General features: G+C 33.5%; 2 protein-coding genes across 12 annotated transcripts; one reads left to right on the forward strand and one right to left on the reverse strand.

Annotated features, from left to right (window-relative positions):
- Positions 1-869: 869 nt before the first annotated feature.
- LOC127068306 (WD repeat-containing protein 44) lies at positions 870-6,479 on the reverse strand. 5 transcript variants are annotated; one of them, XM_051004276.1, is made up of 8 exons: positions 6,337-6,479; positions 5,843-6,014; positions 5,558-5,771; positions 5,387-5,482; positions 5,136-5,263; positions 4,787-4,936; positions 4,440-4,730; positions 870-4,348 (listed from the first exon to the last, which is right to left on the reverse strand). In XM_051004276.1, exons 1-8 carry the CDS (start codon positions 6,402-6,404, stop codon positions 2,615-2,617), a joined length of 2,853 nt encoding a protein of 950 aa, XP_050860233.1. In that variant the 5' UTR covers positions 6,405-6,479; the 3' UTR covers positions 870-2,614. The 5 variants fall into 5 exon arrangements, with proteins under 5 accessions (XP_050860233.1, XP_050860231.1, XP_050860232.1 ...); XM_051004274.1 differs by having other exon boundaries at positions 5,136-5,482; XM_051004275.1 differs by having other exon boundaries at positions 5,387-5,771.
- A 346-nt stretch (positions 6,480-6,825) lies between these two features.
- On the forward strand, positions 6,826-19,731 carry LOC127068312 (RNA-binding protein FXR1). Of its 7 annotated transcripts, none has more exons than XM_051004287.1 (15): positions 6,826-7,125; positions 7,546-7,598; positions 8,222-8,372; positions 8,483-8,646; positions 8,787-8,952; positions 9,066-9,136; positions 10,493-10,564; positions 12,034-12,181; positions 12,402-12,539; positions 12,965-13,003; positions 13,842-13,985; positions 14,124-14,331; positions 16,170-16,385; positions 16,736-16,834; positions 17,039-19,731. In XM_051004287.1, the coding sequence occupies exons 1-15, from the start codon at positions 6,841-6,843 to the stop codon at positions 17,224-17,226; spliced, it is 2,142 nt and encodes a 713-aa protein (XP_050860244.1). In that variant the 5' UTR covers positions 6,826-6,840; the 3' UTR covers positions 17,227-19,731. The 7 variants fall into 7 exon arrangements, with proteins under 7 accessions (XP_050860244.1, XP_050860249.1, XP_050860247.1 ...); XM_051004292.1 differs by having other exon boundaries at positions 17,043-17,225; XM_051004290.1 differs by lacking the exon at positions 16,736-16,834.
- Positions 19,732-19,752: the final 21 nt, after the last annotated feature.

Here is a 19,752-nt window from a genome sequence, read left to right on the forward strand (position 1 = left end):
TAATCCGATAACAATTATTATTTTTTTAGATGTACCCAGGATTTGTATTTTCTGTTTCAGATTCAACATAGTGATCCTTGCTGCAATACATTTAATATAATATATACATCTTCTTATACATAGTCTTTTTTTTTTTATTTTTGATATTTGATATTTGTATGTATATGTATGATTTGTATTATCTGTTTCAGATACAACAGGATGATAGACAACAATTTAAGAATAGAGTACCGAAAAAGGTCCCTATTCTTATTATCGGGTAGGTAGGTCGATATCAAACGATATTCATGGTTTTTCGTTCATCCTTAATTGGTTGAAAAAAAAGCTGTGATTCGTTTCGCGATTGTGATTTATAATAATTAATAATAATTTAAAGTAGAGTCTTAGCCCGTGGGTCTCCGTAAGCAGCAACCTCCAAGTGGTGAGACCTGGGCAATCGATATTAATTGCGATACAATAATCTCTAACGTAACGCAAGTACTATCGAGCTAATGGCTGCACTAAATTTCAGTTCAAATTTTGCATGTTCTAGAATAAAATTGATTTATATCCATTTGACTTACTTTTTTTAATTGTCAAATATTATCAAAAAAAAAAAAATCTGCTTTAAAAAATTTGCAATTTTGGAATTCGATTCACGTTTATTCTTTTTTTACCTATTTAATTTCTATTCTCTACGTCTAGCTGTGAGCTGCAGAGTATGGATCATCGATCTAACGCAATTGTTAGTTATTTTCAGGGCAATGCGGATAACAGGATGTTACGACATATGAAGAATAATATATGTGAGTATATAATAAAATATGTCTAATTAGTATGTTAAGATTGTTAATTTGATAGATTGAGAAATATATTAATGATTCCACAGGTTGTTTTCTGTTACGATAATTTGATCTTTATTTTATCTAATATTTACAATCGCATTTACACAAAATACCTACACATTCCTTCTTCCTGCGTATTTACATTTAAATTACAATATAATTAAAATATGTTGTACGTTATAGCCAATCCGCGAGCTGTTCCAATTGCTGTCGTTTCTGCAAATAATAGATATCCAAGTCGTGTTCTTCTCACGTCATCATTGATAACAATTATAACAGCCAATATTGTTCTCTTTGAATTTATCTCTTGTAGAAAATGAAAGAAAGTACAAATTTTCTATGAGTCTTCTGCAGTATTATCACACTGTCGTTTCGCAGATCGTTATCATTTTGCGCTTCTTAAAAATTTTATTATCTGCTTCTATAATTGACAGGTCACGAAATGTACAATATTTCGCACACAACGATGCTACACCAGATAAGAATGACATACATTATCTTACACCATGATCAATACTAATTAGCGAGTGTCGTGAGCACGTGACAATTTCTATACTAAAACGTTAATGCACAGGAATAATCATACATTTTTTTTTTCACACTGTTTGTGATGTTAATTACGTGCTTAACACATAATGTGACCATAAAATTTTGTGTGTGAGCCATCTCGAACGTTGATCTAAAATCTCGTATCGCGAGTGCAGCAATATTACCCTAAGGTCTCTTTTCTAAACGTATTTACGAAGAACACTTTTAAGAAAATTACATTAATAATGCATTTTGACGTTAAAACACATTTCGATATTGTCTTTCGTATATTGCGCCATATATTTATTTAAAGATTAAAAAAAATATTTTAGAAATCATTATTCGGATTAAAAAATCTTAGCTTAACAGTAAATTATCGAGTTTATCTATCCGCAAAACTTTATTTATTCGAATCGTTCCTCTAACAATTAGTCGATTATTGCATTGCAATACAGGCGTAAATAGTTACGCTTACTTTTTCTTTTTTTTCGTTTTTTGCTTTTTTATGAAAATGCTCTTTGCGTATCTTTTCACGTTTCGATAAAAAGAAAAAAAGAAAGAAAGAAAGAAAAAGAGAGAAAAAAAATAAAAATAAAAAAAAAAGAAAGAAAGAAAAAAACCATACTTCTGTAAAAGAACGGTCGTATTATATCTTTTGTAACGTAACTTTGGTGTTTTACTTAGAAAATAACGACTACGCGACTACAGTGAACCAGCACCGAAAGAGATATTACTTAGGAAATTGTCGAATGTGTGGCGTGTCTGTACTTTGTGTGCATGTGTCTGTGTATGTGTTGCAAAAAATGTCGATTAAAGAGGATTACATAGTCATCATCGCATAATGTTTTACCAATAATACTTTTTTTCTCTTCGACGAAAGAGTAAATATATATGTATATATGTGTATACGTATATATTAAGAATTATCATCATCACACGTGTAAACGCGCGCGCCCGCGTCTCGTGGCTACGTTTAAAATAAGTTTTCCTTTTAAATAGGCGTTATCACGTAAGAGCTTTGAAAAATATATGTATATCGCGCGATAAATAGTTCTCTATTAACGATTAGGTAATACTCGCGGCATATAACATATAGAATTTTTGATAAATTTCCAATAAACAGCTTGTTTAGTTATTTAATACCGTTTACCGCATACAGCGCATCGAGATTCGTGATATTTGATAAAGACAAAGAATGCTTTGATATTTTATTATTTCTATTCGACTATTCCCCAAATGTGTGAATCGTCAACGACGTTACGTTACGCGAGAGCAGAAGCAGGTAACGAGCTATGTTTCGGTTTCGTTTTGTTTAAGAAAACCTTGATGAACCCATTGAAATCCGCGCTTACGAGAACGTGACCGCCGCATCCTTTAGTACGTTGTTCTACGACAGGATCAACGGGTGCATTGTTCACGTTCGAATTTCCTATACTCTTTGGATCATCCTTTCCCTCCCACTGCTCTCTCTCCTCTATCTGTTTAATGATACTATCTGGATTTGGTGCGAATACGGCACACGTTACAACAGCATTGTGAGCTTTTATCCCTTCCCAAAAGTCATTACGGTCTCTACGAACGCTAGAAAATTTGGAGTAGTCGTGATGCGTCTTCCATATGTAAATGCATTGATTTTCCGATCCGCTCACTATGTATTGACCATCTGGACTGAAGCTCGCTTTGATTTGACTGCTAACGTTAACGTATCCCTTGTACTTGCAGGATAGATTTAAATCTCTTAAATCGTAGAGACGTATTCGGCTATCGTTCGAGGTAACTAGGATCTTGTCCTCTCCTGGCATCGGTTCGATACCACTGATCTTACGACCGGTCGAATTCTTTCCTCTTGTCGAACGTACGTCTATTTGAGTATGATACTTTAATTGATCGGTGTTATAAAATATACATCGACCGTCGTACGAGCCGACGACAGCGAACTTGCCATTTTGACAAAAGTTCGCAGCTGTTATTAGTTTCGTTTGGCCGTCTACCTCGTTCCAAACAGCTACCTTCTTATCGGGTATGTTCCAAAGGCGTAGTTTACCGTCCAGCGAGCCGGAAAGGAAATATCGATCATCCCGTGGATGAAAAACTATTGCGGTTACAAAGTCTATATGCTGAAAGCAACATAAGCATTCCTTTCGTGATATATGCCATAATCGTACGGTTTTATCCATCGACGACGATAAAACGAAATAGTTCTTCGACCATGAAACGTCGAGTAAGTCCGACGTATGTCCTGTGTACGTACAGAATGGCTTTGGCATAAACGGACTCTTCGTTCCTTCTATCTCACTGAAGGCACTCGCTACGACGTTAGGATCCTCCATAGATTGCTGAGAAACTAAAGATTCTTGGGAAGGCGTTGGACTGACCTTTTCCGCGTTATATTTAGTTCTCATATCCTGGAAATACGAGAAAGCATCTCGTAAAACCCAAATTCTTAAAACCCGATCTTGTCCAGCAGTTGCTAATAATCTACCGCATGCTGAAAATTTCATACACCAGACAGGGCCAACGTGTTCTCCGCTAAGATCTTGAACGTGTTGCAAACAACTGAATTCGTATGGACCTTTGTGACTGTTGGATGCCTTTAATTTAATGTATTGTTGCTCGCCAGGGTAGACATCGTCGACGATATCCATCACGTCCTCTTTGTGTCTCGCGTGTGATACTTCTTGAGCGATTGATTTTGCTTTGTCCATAGTTTTCTTAACGGTCGACCCTAGGAATCGTTTCAACTTCTGCGTTCGCTTACGTACTCTACCCACCGTTACATCTTCGTCCGGTGGTATACTCGACATTTTACTATCAACGCTTTCCTCGTCGCTTTCCTTCTCTTTTTCCAAACTGGAATTACTTATGTACTCCGACGTTAATCTCATAATGTGCAAGGACAAGGGATTGATGCATTGCGGTAATTTATCTTCGGCTATGCTTAATGGCACTCTTTCTCCCGTATCCAAATTGAGTACGGTAACTTGTTCTAATATTTCCTGAAATCGCAATTAGGAAGGACGTTAGGTTTCAATGATCATCGCTTTTTAGAATCGATGTTATTTGTTATTGAATCGGTATTAGGATTACCATGTCCGTAAGACGTTTTCCAGAATCAGTTCGTGTTCTTACGAACATATTTAATTGTTTAACCATATCCTGATCGCCAGCAGATTTTCGTCTTTCTCTAGAACCTTGAGGACTCAAGCCAGGAAGCTTGTGAGGACCCAGAGAATATCGACCGATACTGTTGCTAGATATCGATCCCATGGGACTACTAGACTTATCGCTTGATCGTACGCTAAGTAATTCCGCTTTCATTCGTTCTATTCTTTCCAATTCTTCGGTCGACGGTCCTTCGGCTTTCGACTTATCTTCGTCCTAAAAGTAACGGACAGTATTTTCAAGAAATTACTTATTTCGATTGCGTTCATTACCTTGTTACTTACTTGTGGCTTCACAACGTATTGTCCTTTGGTCGCAGATCTAATATCAAGAGAATGTTCGAATTCTCTCGTAATAGATTCGATGGTACTTGCCGGACTTGGTAAAGGGGAAGCTGGTACTAAGACTTCCGTAGTTGGTGGCTGAAATTTTGATGTTCACGTGAAGAAACGGATTTGATCGTTCGATCGTTAAAAAATTATGTAACGGCAATTGAGAGATATATGTCAAACCATATTATGTTCTTACGAAAGAAGAGCGATAGACTGCGTAAAAGGACTAGAAGGAATTAGGTGTAGGTCTCTTGTTCTCACGTAGAAAGATGATAACGGAATATCTTACAGCAAGATCGGTAGGCGTTTGCACTTTCGATTTCTTCTTACGTCTAGGCGGTGCTACGGGCACGTCTACTTTCGTACCATCCTCGAGGGCCTTTCCATTATTTTTTGTACTCGCGATGACGTCGGGTTCTTGAAGCATCATAGTCTTGTCACTTTGCGGACGTGAGACATAATCGCATCTACCGTTAACAGAGGATTCCTGAAGGATATCCCCTGATAAGGTAAGGACGCTTGATGACTGAGACAGCTTACCAGATGCAGTATCCTCGTCTTTGCTCGGAATACTAGCAATGGAGGACATCTGGTTTTCGCGAGTAAGAACAGTCGAGGCGGAACACTGAGCTACACCTGGTGCAATCATCCCAGAAACATTATCCGTTACACCCGCTAAAATTCGACCTACTCGGCCTAAAGAAGTCATACTTTGCAAACTGAGAGTATCATGTTCTATAATTCGGAACGGGTGGGTCGTTTTAGAAGGCATCGGATAAACTCCTTCGATGGAGGAAGTTTGACTATCCGGAGGAGAACTGTTGACAGGAATATCATCGTCTTCCGTCTGCATACGCTGTCTCAATTCACGAAATCTCCTTCTACCCACGATCTTGTCCGTATTCGTCACCTTTCCGTCATCTTCCTAAAAAAGTTGATAGATCATTAACGTCGGTTATACGAAATGTTATTAGTCGATAGATTTGTTATACTTACTACCAGTCTATCCTTGCTCTGTACTCTTTCCAAAGCTACATTATCCTTAATATCAGAAGTTGGTTTAGGGTCTGCCGGCTTGACAAAAACATCATCCACTATTTCTTTAGTAGAATCTGGTATACCCTGAATTTGTATCTCCGCGTTTGTGGAATCACGCTGTCTGACTTTCCTACAACAAGATTATCCTCGCATTAGAAATAGGAATAGATCCATCTAGAAGGTACTCATGTTGCCATGCGAATCATTGACTCGTATCTCTCTGTCTACTCAAATTCTTTTCGTATTATTTAAAAGATCGAAGAGATAAACTGGTGATAATCTGGAGAGGCTCATTACGTAATTAAGTAGTTAATTAAAGAGATACCTGTGGAATTCTTATTAATATAAAGAATCTTGGTAAATTGATAATAACAAGATTGTATAAACTATCTAGCTTTGAAATAAACGATAAAAAGATGTAAAAGCAACGAAGAACATCGATAAAGAATTACCGCGAGACACGATGGAAGGAATCGTCCTCCGCGTCGAAGAACTCCTCGGAATCGCTGCTTCCAGACATCGTCGTCCTCGCTGAACGATCGCCGATGACACTCTCGTCAGCATCGGTGGTAAAGTCGCAACGCGCGTCACGCGATCGCGAAGACAGTCACCGTCAACGTAGAAGGAAGGTAAAAAGTTTCAAGGCGCAGGAAGAAAGAAGGAGACATCATTCGGTTCGCTCTCTTCGAGGAGAAGAAGAAAGAGCGAGGACGAGGCGATGCCGATGATTAGGAAGTGTATGCGAGAGACGAATACAAGGGTAAAGCAACGAGCGGGGAACGTACTACCACGCACACGCGTAGTACATAGGTATTGGTATGTGAATACATAGCAAATACATAGGTACGTTATACGCACGTCGCGTCGTTCGTACGGGGCTAAGTCGGCGGAGCTGGTTGAAGCAGCTACGGGAGCGAGAAGGGGTGATAAAAGAGAAAGAGAGAAGAGTAAAAACAATGCTAATGCACGACGAAAAGGAAATCTCTAGATTCCCTAGAGAAGGTAATGAACGATCCGAAGGTAGCCGAGGTGGCACACCTGTAAGGGTAAATCCAACGAGAGCGCCAAGTCGCGCTAAGCGATATTGCGATTGGTCGAACTCTGCGAGTTTCTTGATCTCGAAACTCGTGCCGTTGCCCGCTCGTCGGCATGCCTGCCGCAAAGGAGGCGAACCGTCACACAAAAGCAAGATGGAGGATCTCACAGTCGAAGTATGCGGCGAAAACGGAGCATATTATAAGGTTCGTTCTGTGGAAAGTATAGAAAATGTTGAGAGGAAGAGCAAGGCCGTGGATAGTACGTGCCACGAGCCGTGGAGGGCTTCTAATATAACGTTACACTCGCTCGTACTTCGCGAAAGCGCGCACCTCAAATGTTCGCGAGGTAACGCGGCTTCCTCCGACGCCATGTCTCGTTTGACAGGGCGTGATTTTTCCTAAGGGTTCACTTTTACATCTATCGAGATATCCTGCGCCAGGATATATCCTGGTTAGCCTCGAACGTTTAACCGTTGCGCGTGGAAACGGATGCTATCTATGCCTTCCCGATGGCATCGCCTGACGCGTGCCGCTGTCACGTCGAGTCCGATCCATGCCACTCGATGCGTTTTCATCATTTTTTACTTGCTATCAATTTATATCTTTCTTTCTATTCTTTTTCAGGCCTTTGTCACTGATGTCTTTGACGACGAGGTTCTGGTAACTTTCGAAAATGAGTAAGTTACTTAAGCACTGCTTCAGACCTCTTTTAGATCCACGATATGAAAGGGTTTAGTTGCTATCTAGAAAACGCATACGCTTGAAAAACCTTCTCTGTTATCTCGTGCTTTTTAATACAAGGAAGATGCTTCTTAATGAAGTACTTTATCGCTCATAAATAAGCTGACAAATTGAATACTATCAGTTTGTATTTTTTAACATGTCCATGTCCATGTTTGGTCATTTCTCTTGTCGTTAGTCTTGTACTTGATGCGCTTGCTAAAACAAAGTGATGTTGTAGTTTTATTTGCAATTGTATTATTTTCTAATGCCTTTATTTTCTTATTTGATACCTATTACATGCTACATCGCAAGATGCTTTGTTAAATAATTATAATTTTTTTTTAACGCATTTTCTCTTGATTTTAACAACTACGTTATTACTATCGCGTTGAGAGATAACACCAGCTTTTTATCCCTTCGTTTGCTTGTTCTACTAGCTGATATTGTGTAGAGCTTTTGATTTATATTAATTCAAGTGCATACTGTGGAAGGCTTTAACATTTAAAAAAAATTCGTGTTGTTTTATAATATAAGAAACTTATCCATATCTTTAGTACGATTCGCTGTCATATTTTAGCTGGCAACCTGAGTCAAAATTTCCATTTGCTCAAGTACGACTACCACCAAAGGATGGTGTCAAAGCAGAATTTCAAGAGAACCAAGAGATTGAGGTATTTTCTCGATCTAATGAGCAAGAAGCTTGGGGATGGTGGAAAGCGATCATTAAGGTTTGTTATATATATATATCAGTACAAATCGGTTGAATTCTGAGTATATAAAATATCTAGATATTATGGCCTTGTGCAATGTTATGTAATTTACCATTTTTATACTTCAGATGATCAAAGGAGGTTTTCTAGTAGTAGAATATTTGGGGTGGGATTATACTTATACAGAAATAATAAGTAACGAGCGGCTTAGAGTAAAAAATGTCAATCCCCCTATTGACAAAAATACGTTTCACAAGATCGAAATTGAAGTACCTGAAGATCTGAGAGAGTAGTAAGTAATAGTTTCAAAATTTTTATATGGAATTATAATTTAATTATCTTTTAAATCTATATTCTAACATTTCTACGTGCATCTATGTAAATTTGTTCTCTTGTCGGAACAAATATATGAATTAATTTATTTTACTTTAGTGCTAAGATGGATAATGCACATAAGGAATTTCAAAAAGCAATCGGGGCAGCAGTGTGCCGATATGTGCCTGAACGAGGAGTACTGCTGGCCATCTCCCGTCATGAAAATATACATCGTCACAGTACTATGCTCCAAGAAATGCATTTTCGTAATTTATCACAGAAGGTTCGTATTTTCTAATTTTTCGATCAACCATAATTAATTCCATAAGTAATCTTAATGAAGCGTTTGTTTCTTCATAAGCTTTCGTTTTATATTTTTATGTATAAATATTGTAGGTTTTGCTGTTAAAAAGAACAGAAGAAGCAGCACGCCAACTTGAATCTACTAAACTTCAGACGATCGGGGGGTAAGTCAATAATTTGATTAATTTCGTATATGAATTACGAGTATGAATCTTGTGACATTCATCACCTGCCCTTATCCACGTACTGTCCTCATAACCATCCTGTCTGTGGTTTGCATTTACTGGCAGAAATATGTTCACAAGATTTTTAACAAATGGCTATCTTTACAAGCAGTGTAAACAATATTTAATTCGATTAACTATTAACGATTAAATTATTAATTTAATCATTTGTTGATTTAATCGTTAACGATCACAAATCTCGTCTTTAAATTAATTTCTGTATCTTTTTATCGTATTATCATTTAATAATTAATTAAAATGATAAGATGAACAAGTGATTGTGAGGTGTAATTCATCAGTGATTTATGTTTCTGTAAAGGAATTGGTTAATGTAATTGTTAATTGTCAATTGAATTAATTATTGCTCACAACACTGTTTACAAGATTGATATATAACTTTATAAATATATAAAAGCACAATATTACTCATTTTTCATGTACTAATGCAATCTCATTCATCTTTCATTAGTACCATAATTGTAAATAGCACGCATAAAACATATAAGCAAAGTACAAAAAGGAAATTTATGTGGAGTGTAATTTATTGCATTAATAATTTTACACATAAGCACGTTTCTTTGATAATGTGTAATAAAAAAAAAAAAATAATAATAATAATAAAAAAAAATTACTGCAAGAAAAAATTCTTGAAGAAACATGTTTCTTAGTACAGTATCATTAGTTGTGAATTTCGATTATAAACGAAGTTAATTTATTCCGATGGCTTGATGCATCCCTGTCCATTTAACTGTAGGATAAAATGACTGTAAGGAGTTATTTTCTACGTTTTGAAAAGTTTTGATTTGTGGTAGATCACAGAATAGGAATAATTATCATAAAAATGATCAAATTTTTAAAGTACTTCTCATATTGTTTTCTACTTCATTTATATGGCATTAAATTTACAAGTTTTTCTCCATACTGTTTGGCAACATATATTTAAGTATATAATTAATGTAATTTAAATGTTACATAGAGATTAAAATATTTAGTTCATTTTCTAAGATTTTTGCTGCAGCCATAATTCAAGCAGTAAGCTGTTTCCTCCCATTGATCATAGTTGAGTAAGTATACAAAAAATGCCAAAACATTTTATAATTTGATGCAGGTATGTGAGTTGATTTTTGACTAATGTAATTAATATAGATAATTCTGTAGATGAGTTGGAACAAGAAATTACACATTAATTAATATTCTTTAGCAAGGAACAAACAGACAGAATGGAAGGGACATAGGGTAGGGCCATCTAATATAGAGGTTTCACTGAGTTACACCAGAGTTTCTTTCTCATTTCAGCAAGTTTAGATCTTCGAACTTTATATATCAGCGTGTCTCAGACTTTGAGGCAGGAGTGAGAACAAATTCAAGGTGAGATCACAGCAGCGTGGTTTAGATATAAGTTAGCTTACTGTATGACAAGCTACACAGCTGTATTTTCCCAATGAAAGATAAAATTACACTATAAATATGCATGCTTCGGCGTTGTGTAGTTCTTTCACAGAGAATCATATGCTTTAAATACACTGATACAAGATATATATTGTTTATATTTTTTTCTTTTTATTATGTGCTCCGTAGTCGATTTTGAGTGATTGTGTAAAATAGTAAACTGATACATAAGCGTGTAGCTGTGATCAATTTTTAGTTACAATCTTTATCACTCTTACAGTCAAGTAGAGTTTTAAGTTTATGGATTTATCTTTTAAAAGGAAACGTTAAACCTTGGCCTGCCGATGTTTGAGAAACACTGATATATTCCATGTTTTGCACATATATCTAAATAAATGGTGGCTCTATCCTATGCTGATACATGTACGCGAATATACACATGATACCACATACTGTATATCATCTTATAAATAAAGGGCATTTCCTCCAATGATGAATCCAATGAAACAATGTAAATTAATATAAATCAATATGTGGTGACTACTTTTATCAAAATTTTTCATAACAAAATTTTAACATAGCTTCATCATCTCGTCCTTCAATTCATACACATTCAACATTTTATTATGTATACCATATATATATATATATATATTATAATATCATCATTTTTAATATTTCAGTTTTAATTGACTGCATGCCAATTTAATAATCTTGAAATGCATAACTTAGTGTCAATATCAATTTTTGTCAATAATTTAAACATAAATATTTATGCACTTCAATTTTTTATCTACAGTAAATGTTAATTTATGTGTGTTCATCTTGCATGATTATTTTCTGCATTACTATACAAGTCGGATAAACTCTCAGTATAATAAGAATATATTACTTGTACATGATACTTATTATCAGAAGTTATTCACTTGAATCTGCCAAAATGCAAGCCACAGTTAAAAATATATATTTTATAAAACAGACATGTCGCATTTGGCATGTTACGATATGTATATATAATATATATATATACATATATATATATATATATATTATATATACACATATATGTATATATATCTTATTTTATATATTTACTGATATATATATGTATATAGTTAAGGCATGTTATTTTTTATGTGATACAATTATTATTATCATATTATAACATTGAAGAATTTAAAACATCGGTTAGATCATATCTTATAATATTAATTAATTATCAATGATACATGATATTGGCACATAATCATGATTCCATTATATATTCCATATAGGATGAATCAGTTTATTGTAATTATTAATTTAGGAGACCTTAAATTTGTTATATGGAAAACCACGTGTTATCTTTCCTTATCATATCCTAATTTTTATAGATATAGTGATATCTGATATCAACAAAGTGGCATTTAAATCCAATTATGTTATGATAAATATTTTGATGTTTGTAGATACACAGATGAATTTAATGTTCGAGAAGACCTCATGGGACTAGCTATTGGTGCTCATGGAGCGAATATACAACAAGCAAGAAAAGTAGATGGAATAACAAATATAGAACTGGAAGAAAATTCTTGCACATTTAAAATATATGGAGAGGTAAAGTCTACTTAATTATACGAAAAATAGACAATTAATTTTCTCAAATTTTTGCTCTGATATCAAATCGAAGCAACTGTTGTTATTAGCTGATAACTGTTATTATCACATTCGATTTAATGTTTATCTAAACTATTATCTAAATTTATTTTATTCGTATCGTAATTATATCTATACATAAGCAGAAATGAATATAAAGGTTGTTCTTTTTTAATTCTAGACACATGAAGCTGTCAAAAAAGCTCGCTCAATGTTGGAATATAGTGAAGAGTCCATTCAAGTACCACGCGTTTTGGTAGGAAAAGTAATTGGGAAAAATGGTCGCATTATTCAAGAAATTGTGGACAAGAGCGGTGTAGTAAGTATTTTTTATATTACTTTTTAAATTTATTGGTAAGTTTTTACTAATTAATTGCTTGAAATTAAAAACTGAAAGTAATATTAAATATGCTTGGTTGCATTAATTTTCATTTTCAGTTGATATTCTAATCGTATTGTGGTCAGTTCTGTTTATGTAGTATAGGGACAGTATATCATAGACCCTCCTCATCTATTGGTGTATCTACATTTTTATTCTGCAGGGTATACACGAACATAATTTATCTACTTGTAAATGTTTGCCCTGCAAACGAGACCATTTAATTTCATAAAATATGGAATCTCTATACATTATCAGTTTCAGAAAATTGGCAAAATCGATATATGTTTCAATTGAAAATGGAAGTTATAAATTAATATAGAGTTACGTTGATGTGATATACGTGCATTGTTTGTTCTCGGTAGATAACAACTGGCTCGAGTGGGAATACTCACACTGATAGAGTAAGTATATTACATTATATTGTTTGTGGAATTATTTCATCTGGTTCATTGTATCAATTGAATATGTTTGAAAGCACTTACACATCTTACATGAACCACTCGGGCCAGTTTTACTTTTTCAATAAACACATCTTTGTGATTTATCAATATTAAATAATCACATGTCGGAAAAATATCGTAAATCATATTGCATTAAGTAAACTGTTTAATTTAATGAATATGTCTCTCTTTACATTATTATTATTATTATTATTATTATACATCATCTGTTTTCTTATTTTATATAACTTAATGTATGCATAACTATGAAAAAAAATCTCATAGTATATAGGATATTCGATAATGCCAAATATTAATATCAATACATGTATGTACACATTTCTCTATATGCCAAAGTATATCTATTATAACTTATAGGAAACATAACAACATTATATGAAATATTGCTGTGACATTTAATTAATTAGTAAAATATTTTTCAAATATATTATCATTCCAGTCTTAGTATATAAAATCTTTTGTATATTATAGAATTTTCTCTAAAGAAAAGAAATATGCTAAAAGGTTTGAATTTTTTCAATGTCAATCAGCAAAGTTTACTACAATGTGGTTTAAAAATGTAGAGCTGTTATTATACTTTTTATAATAAATAACAGCCTACATTATGCTGCATATTTAGATAAATTTTACAGACTGATCAACATTTCAATTGATGGAAATAATAAACAACGATGACTGAAAACGGATGGTATGGATACGAAATAGAATTACAATCTGTATCGGTAAAGCTAATTTTTCATGGTATTATGAAATTATGCTAAGACAATATACATTTCAGGTACGAGTGAAAATAGAAGGAGACAACGAACCGCAACCGACGATCCCGCGAGAAGAAGGCCAAGTACCCTTTGTCTTTGTCGGTACTGTTGAAAGTATTGCAAATGCCAAACTTTTGTTGGAGTATCATTTGGCACATTTAAAGGTATATTCGTAGAATTATCATAATCCTTTATGATAAGCTTATGAAAGATATATACAGCAAATGTGAAAGATATATACGAAATATTTAACACACATATATTAACTTTGATGTAAAATGCTGGATATCTTGATTTTCTAGGAGGTTGAACAGCTCAGGCAAGAGAAATTAGAAATTGATCAACAATTAAGAAGCATGCATGGATCAACGACAGGACCAATGCCTAGCTTTCCACCGACAAGGCGAGGAATGGTCACCGGGCCCGAAGAGGGTGGTGGTGGTCGTGGTGGACGAGGCGGTCAGTCTAGAGGACGGGGAAGGGGTAGGGCCCCTGCCAGACATAATGCCGGTAATACTATTACTGATTACATCAACAATATAGAAAACACGCATAAACGTGATGGCAGAGTTCGTGGTGGATCTGATACCAGAGACATTAACAACAGAAATCATCTCACTACAAAGTAACAAATAATTCGATCTTGATTGCTTTGTGATAATATGCTGAACTTTATTGCATTACACTATTTCATTATAAGCTTGGGTACATTCGTCAATGTATGTGTTAATATTTGGCCTCTAAGTATAAATTAAAAAATGTGATTAAAAGTACCATACATTGTTGATAAACACACTGTGAGAGACTGGTTTTAGATATCACGAGATTGTTGCGGTTTAATTACAAATCTTTGAATAACTTTACAATTATACATTGTACAGCATTAGTATCCTAGAGAGTAGAGTTGTTTTGGATCACTAGATAAAGTTCTAACGAAATCTTTACTATTGTAGTACTTAGCTTATGCTCTTATTCTTTAGTAATTACTTATTGTAAACATTAGTAAAATAATGTAGTAAGAATAATTTAATTAGTACTTTTACATAGTAATTGGTATAAATAACATCATACATGAATACGAATCTAAAGTATTACACTTTACTTTCATTGTTTATTTTTTTTCTTTTTTTTTCTCTTTTTTTTTGTTACTTGATTCTGTTGTTTTCTTTCACACTTGTTATAAACAAAATAGATGAGTAAATTATGATTTAAAGTTTTTACGTGTTTATGTTTTTAGATAGCAAACTCACATTCTCTCTCTCTCTCTCTCTCTCTCTCTCTCTCTCTCTCTCTCTCTCTCTCTCTCTCTCTCTCTCTTTGTCTCTTTCTCTCTCTCTCTCTCTCTCTCTCTCTCTCTCTGCACATTTTATGCAGTTGTAATTAGAAATATTTAAAGTCTGTATCTATATAATAATAGTAAGCATTTTTACAATTTTTACAAAATCCATACCAAATAAGACTGTATTCTCTAAGAGCATATTTGTTATAATACGTTTTCAAAAAATCCATTATTATAAACTGACTTTAGCACACATACGATAGCGTGTTAGTTTATTTTACAGTTAAAATTAATTGCATATATATACACATGATACAAAAATATTTTTGAAAATAACATGGAAGTATTATCATAATATTTGACAATAATATGTATTTATGTACTAATCATGCTGGCATTACATTGCCTTATTCAAACATATAATTGTTTAATCGATCTTTATATATTGAGTTGAGTTGAATTGAATTGTACTAAATGTTTAAGATTTGTAAAGAAAAAGAAAATTAATAAATTTATAAATTACTGAGGTAATGTAATGCAAACGTAGATAACATTATCTTATTACTATCATAGGCATCAAAATGAATAAAAAAGAAAAAAAAAATTTGATAAGAATGTGAATGTAGCATAAAACCACAGTATGACTAATTTTGTTAATTTTGTATTATGATCATATTTATCTCTAAATAAAACTTATCTTGGACATAACATACTGTGCATGAAATTAATTATTACAATCCAGCGAATAAAAGGATTGAAATGAAATCATTTTTGTCGTGATTGTTAATTCGTGTTAGTTTGGTAGTTCAGAAAAAAAAAAAAAAAAAAAAATTAAAAACGATTCTGTCATTGATGCCAAACTGGTGTATGCTTCGTGTTCAGTAATAAGTTTTATTTTCTTATATAGATCATTATAATTTAATTAAAAGATTAGTGCTGAATCTTTTTATTTATTTATTTATTATTATTTAAATAAGATTAAAATAAATTATCTTTTCATTATATACATTTTTATAATTCTTTTTTATATTTATATTGATTCATACTTTTAATTTTGTTTGTTTTGTAGGATTACGTCGTGATACTTTAGATGGTAATGAAGATCGTGTTCGAGACCTTCCACCAAGAGGTGGCCATCAAGGTGGTGCAGGAAATTCAGGGTATATGGGGGCTAGACAAGGTCGTCCACCGGTTCAACGTAGAGATCGTAGAGACGAACGTCGTCGAACGACGGACGACGAAGACACTGTTCTTGATAGTCAAGACGTTTCGAGCATTGATAGAGGTAAAATTATCCTTTGAATTGTGTATGAAAGAAAGAGAGAGAGAGAGAGAGAGAGAGAGAGAGAGGGAGAGAGAGAGAGAGAAAGAAAGAAATCGCTCCGTCCTAAAGAATATGCGCATACATATTTGATCACGTAATACTTTGGGAACGTAGCATGAAACAGGGTGCAAACATTTGTGACCATCTAACACTAATTTTCTTGTGGGATAATAATTACTAATATACGCAATTAATAACTTGTGCAGAGTGCAGCTTTCTTTTTTGTAATGTCTTTTCTTCTTTTTTGTCTGAAAGTATTAGAATAATGTTCTATTTTTGCAAAAGATGGTCACAATGGTTTGTATATGTAGAGTCGGTGTCGAGCGTGGAGGGAGGTGCTAAAGTGATCAGACGAAGACGGGCTCGACGATCTCGACAGAGAAGTTACACGCCGACTAATAGCGAGAAAGGTAACTTCAATTTCAATAATCGTTAGATTAGTTTCATGTCTTTAGGACGAATGATCGGTTTTGTTTTGTTTTGTCTTTTTTTTTCCAAGAAAATGTGTGTGTGTGTGTGTGTGAGAGAGAGAGAGAGAGGGAGAGAATAAAATTAATATCCATTTTTTTCTCTTAATAATTGTACATCCAATGCTAATATATACATTTGTTCAGGCAGTAATGCCGGACCGGGCGATCAATCAACAATAACTAATAAAGAAGGAACGCCTGCAAATGACGTATCTGTATCGAACAACAGTTCTCAAGGTTCAAAGGGTCAGCGAGAACCACGAAATCGTCCTCCTCGAATGCAGCAGAGCAACAAGCCTAAGGAAGCTCTGGTGAATGGTACCAGTGGCTAAAAAACCGTAATGGTTCACCATAACAGCTGCTACTTACGTATAACACTACACCTGATGATGAGCTATTAACACCCAGCACGTAACATGACGTATACCTACGCAAGGACTTCACGATTATGGATCGCGACATGATTAGTCTATGCTCGTTGTTAAGACTGTTTGCTACCGATAAGAATATGACAGTTGTTTAAGAAAACGTCATTCTCCTTAAACACATTTAAGGACACATATTAATATCCATGCATGGTTTAGTTTAATGATAGTAATTATGCTATCATGTTTGATATACGGATACATTCATTGGGAGGTAGTAGCAGCACAATTTGGTCAAAAGGGTTCCCTGATTGTGAAACTGTGCCTCATTTTTATACCGAGCTCCTAACTTACGTGACAGTGCTTTGGATGTACTTTGTAAAGTACCCCCTTAGTCACTCGTTAATGTTTAACGATCCAATAATAGGCTGGATATTCGCGGCTCGTACGTCAATTACCAATTCGATTGAATTTCATCTGGATATGCCGTTAAGCTTTTACGAATGCATCACAAATAATTAAAGTTGTTTTCTTATCTTTGATTATAGTTTATATTTCTATTATATCATCATCGTCGTCATAAATCGTTAATTGTAAAGCATTTAAATTGATAAGATAAACGATTAAAAATACATTTGGATTATTAATTATTTGGTTGCATTCTTAAATGATATCGATTAAACAAGGAGAGAAAAATTCTTTTTGCTGGATAATGTTTTACAGTTTAAGAGGACAAATAAAATAAATAATACGAAATGAATATTGATGATTTTGTTGTGTCGTTTGAATATGTTATATTTTTATACGTAAAGACTAATACAGATACGATCAAAATGAATGGAATGATTCCTGACAACGTAATATTTAAACTATTCGTTATAGTGTTCATTTTAAAGTTACGCGTCTTCATGGTAGTTGATTGTAACGAGTTTATATTATTTTATATTAGCAGAATTAAATTCGTGTGAATAATTTAAATATTACATGTTATTTTCTTACTGTCAAAGAAGTATAAAAAAGGAAGTATACCAATTCAACGGAAACTAATGAATAGTAAAAGTGTAAGAATTGTTAATCATAGTAATTAGGAAATATTTTCATATTATATACAGTCTGCTGAGAATATTCTTCTGAACTGTAAAACTGCCATGAAAAAAAATCTTTTTTGTCCTTTACCTATTTGAGTAGGTAAAAAATGACTTATTGATTTTAATGGGTAGAACCTGTAATGACATTTCACGATGAATTTGTATAATCGCATTGCTTAGCGTCATAACTGGGATGAAATTTAATGAGATACTAGGAAAGTGAATTCCATTGTTAAATTTACGATGGTGGGCGGCAGCTGTAAGAAATCCTGGTTCAAAGGTGTTCCCAATGATGTTCCTTCTATTTACTTCACAAGATTTGAGTTTTTTTTTTTTTTTGGTTTACGGTTATTAGTAGAGTTGTTAACGACACTAGATTTTTATGTTTCAATACTGAGTGTTGATTAATAATATCACAATGAATGCTAAAATGACTTCTTTGATTATGGGAAAACACAAACAGGTGTGCACAAGGAATTAGACTTTATTTCTGAGTACACTTCTTACGTGATTTAGCTTTTTTTTTACTACAGTATAAGCATACTATATCAAGTATTAGAATTTGATACGAAGTTCATTTCTGCATTGTTTCGCATGATTTAAAAAGAAAGTAAACGTATACTTAGTAATACCAATGTATGATGTGCCAGAGAAGGAATGATACATGTTTTATGATATCTAGCTGAAGTGCAGACTTAGCGCATACCTTTATTACTATAATACTACTTAGTCGAAATGTGGATGTCTGAAAAAATAAACTAGCTTTACTATACTAAGCTATAAAATAGATATGATTAACTGTTTTAAATTGATTATCAGTGATATTCAAGATTCAGTTATCAATTTAAAACAGCTATCTCTTCTTCCGGATATGACAACAACTAATCGGACGTGTCTCATGGATTTTGCAAAAACGCATGGCGATTGATGCAACACATTGACACCTAACAAAACAGCTGCCATATAATCTGAATATTTTTATGGCAGCCAAAAACTGAGATATCCCCCAACTTGCTTGTTTCAGATACATTTGTATTGATTGCAATTTGTGCATAATTTAAGAATAAAACATTTCTGTACATAGACTGCTCATTAGTACATTGAACAAAAAAAAAAAAAAAAGAAAAAACAAACAACAAAAACGAAATCTTGGTGACCTCTCCTTAATTAAAAAAAAAAAAAAAATAAATAAAAAAAAAGAAAAAAGGAAAAAGAAAGAAAAAAAAACAATGATGTATCCAACGAATGCAAATCCTTTTATCTATCAACATTTCTTACATGTATGCGTATTAGATTCGAAGTAAAAAATATCATTTGGAAGGTTCGATGTGTAAAATATTTGAAAAACATCAATTTTATAATAATAACTTATGTAAATAATTTATCACGTTGATTTCATTCTTAA

The sequence above is a fragment of the Vespula vulgaris genome, chromosome 13, assembly GCF_905475345.1.
Source record: "Vespula vulgaris chromosome 13, iyVesVulg1.1, whole genome shotgun sequence".
Classification (NCBI taxonomy): Eukaryota; Metazoa; Arthropoda; class Insecta; order Hymenoptera; family Vespidae; genus Vespula; species Vespula vulgaris.

Bases quoted from the DNA above. Each gene is read 5' to 3' on its own strand.
- LOC127068312 (XM_051004287.1), top strand. From the start codon at position 6,841: ATGCTAATGCACGACGAAAAGGAAATCTCTAGATTCCCTAGAGAAGGT. The intron at 8,953-9,065 runs GTTCGTATTTTC...TAAATATTGTAG, and splicing joins TTCGTAATTTATCACAGAAG to GTTTTGCTGTTAAAAAGAAC. The intron at 14,332-16,169 runs GTAATACTATTA...TTTGTTTTGTAG, and splicing joins CCCTGCCAGACATAATGCCG to GATTACGTCGTGATACTTTA.
- LOC127068306 (XM_051004271.1), bottom strand. From the start codon at position 6,404: ATGTCTGGAAGCAGCGATTCCGAGGAGTTCTTCGACGCGGAGGACGAT. The intron at 6,015-6,336 runs GTAATTCTTTAT...ATCTTGTTGTAG, and splicing joins TCCTTCCATCGTGTCTCGCG to GAAAGTCAGACAGCGTGATT. The intron at 5,772-5,842 runs GTAAGTATAACA...CAACTTTTTTAG, and splicing joins AGAGCAAGGATAGACTGGTA to GAAGATGACGGAAAGGTGAC.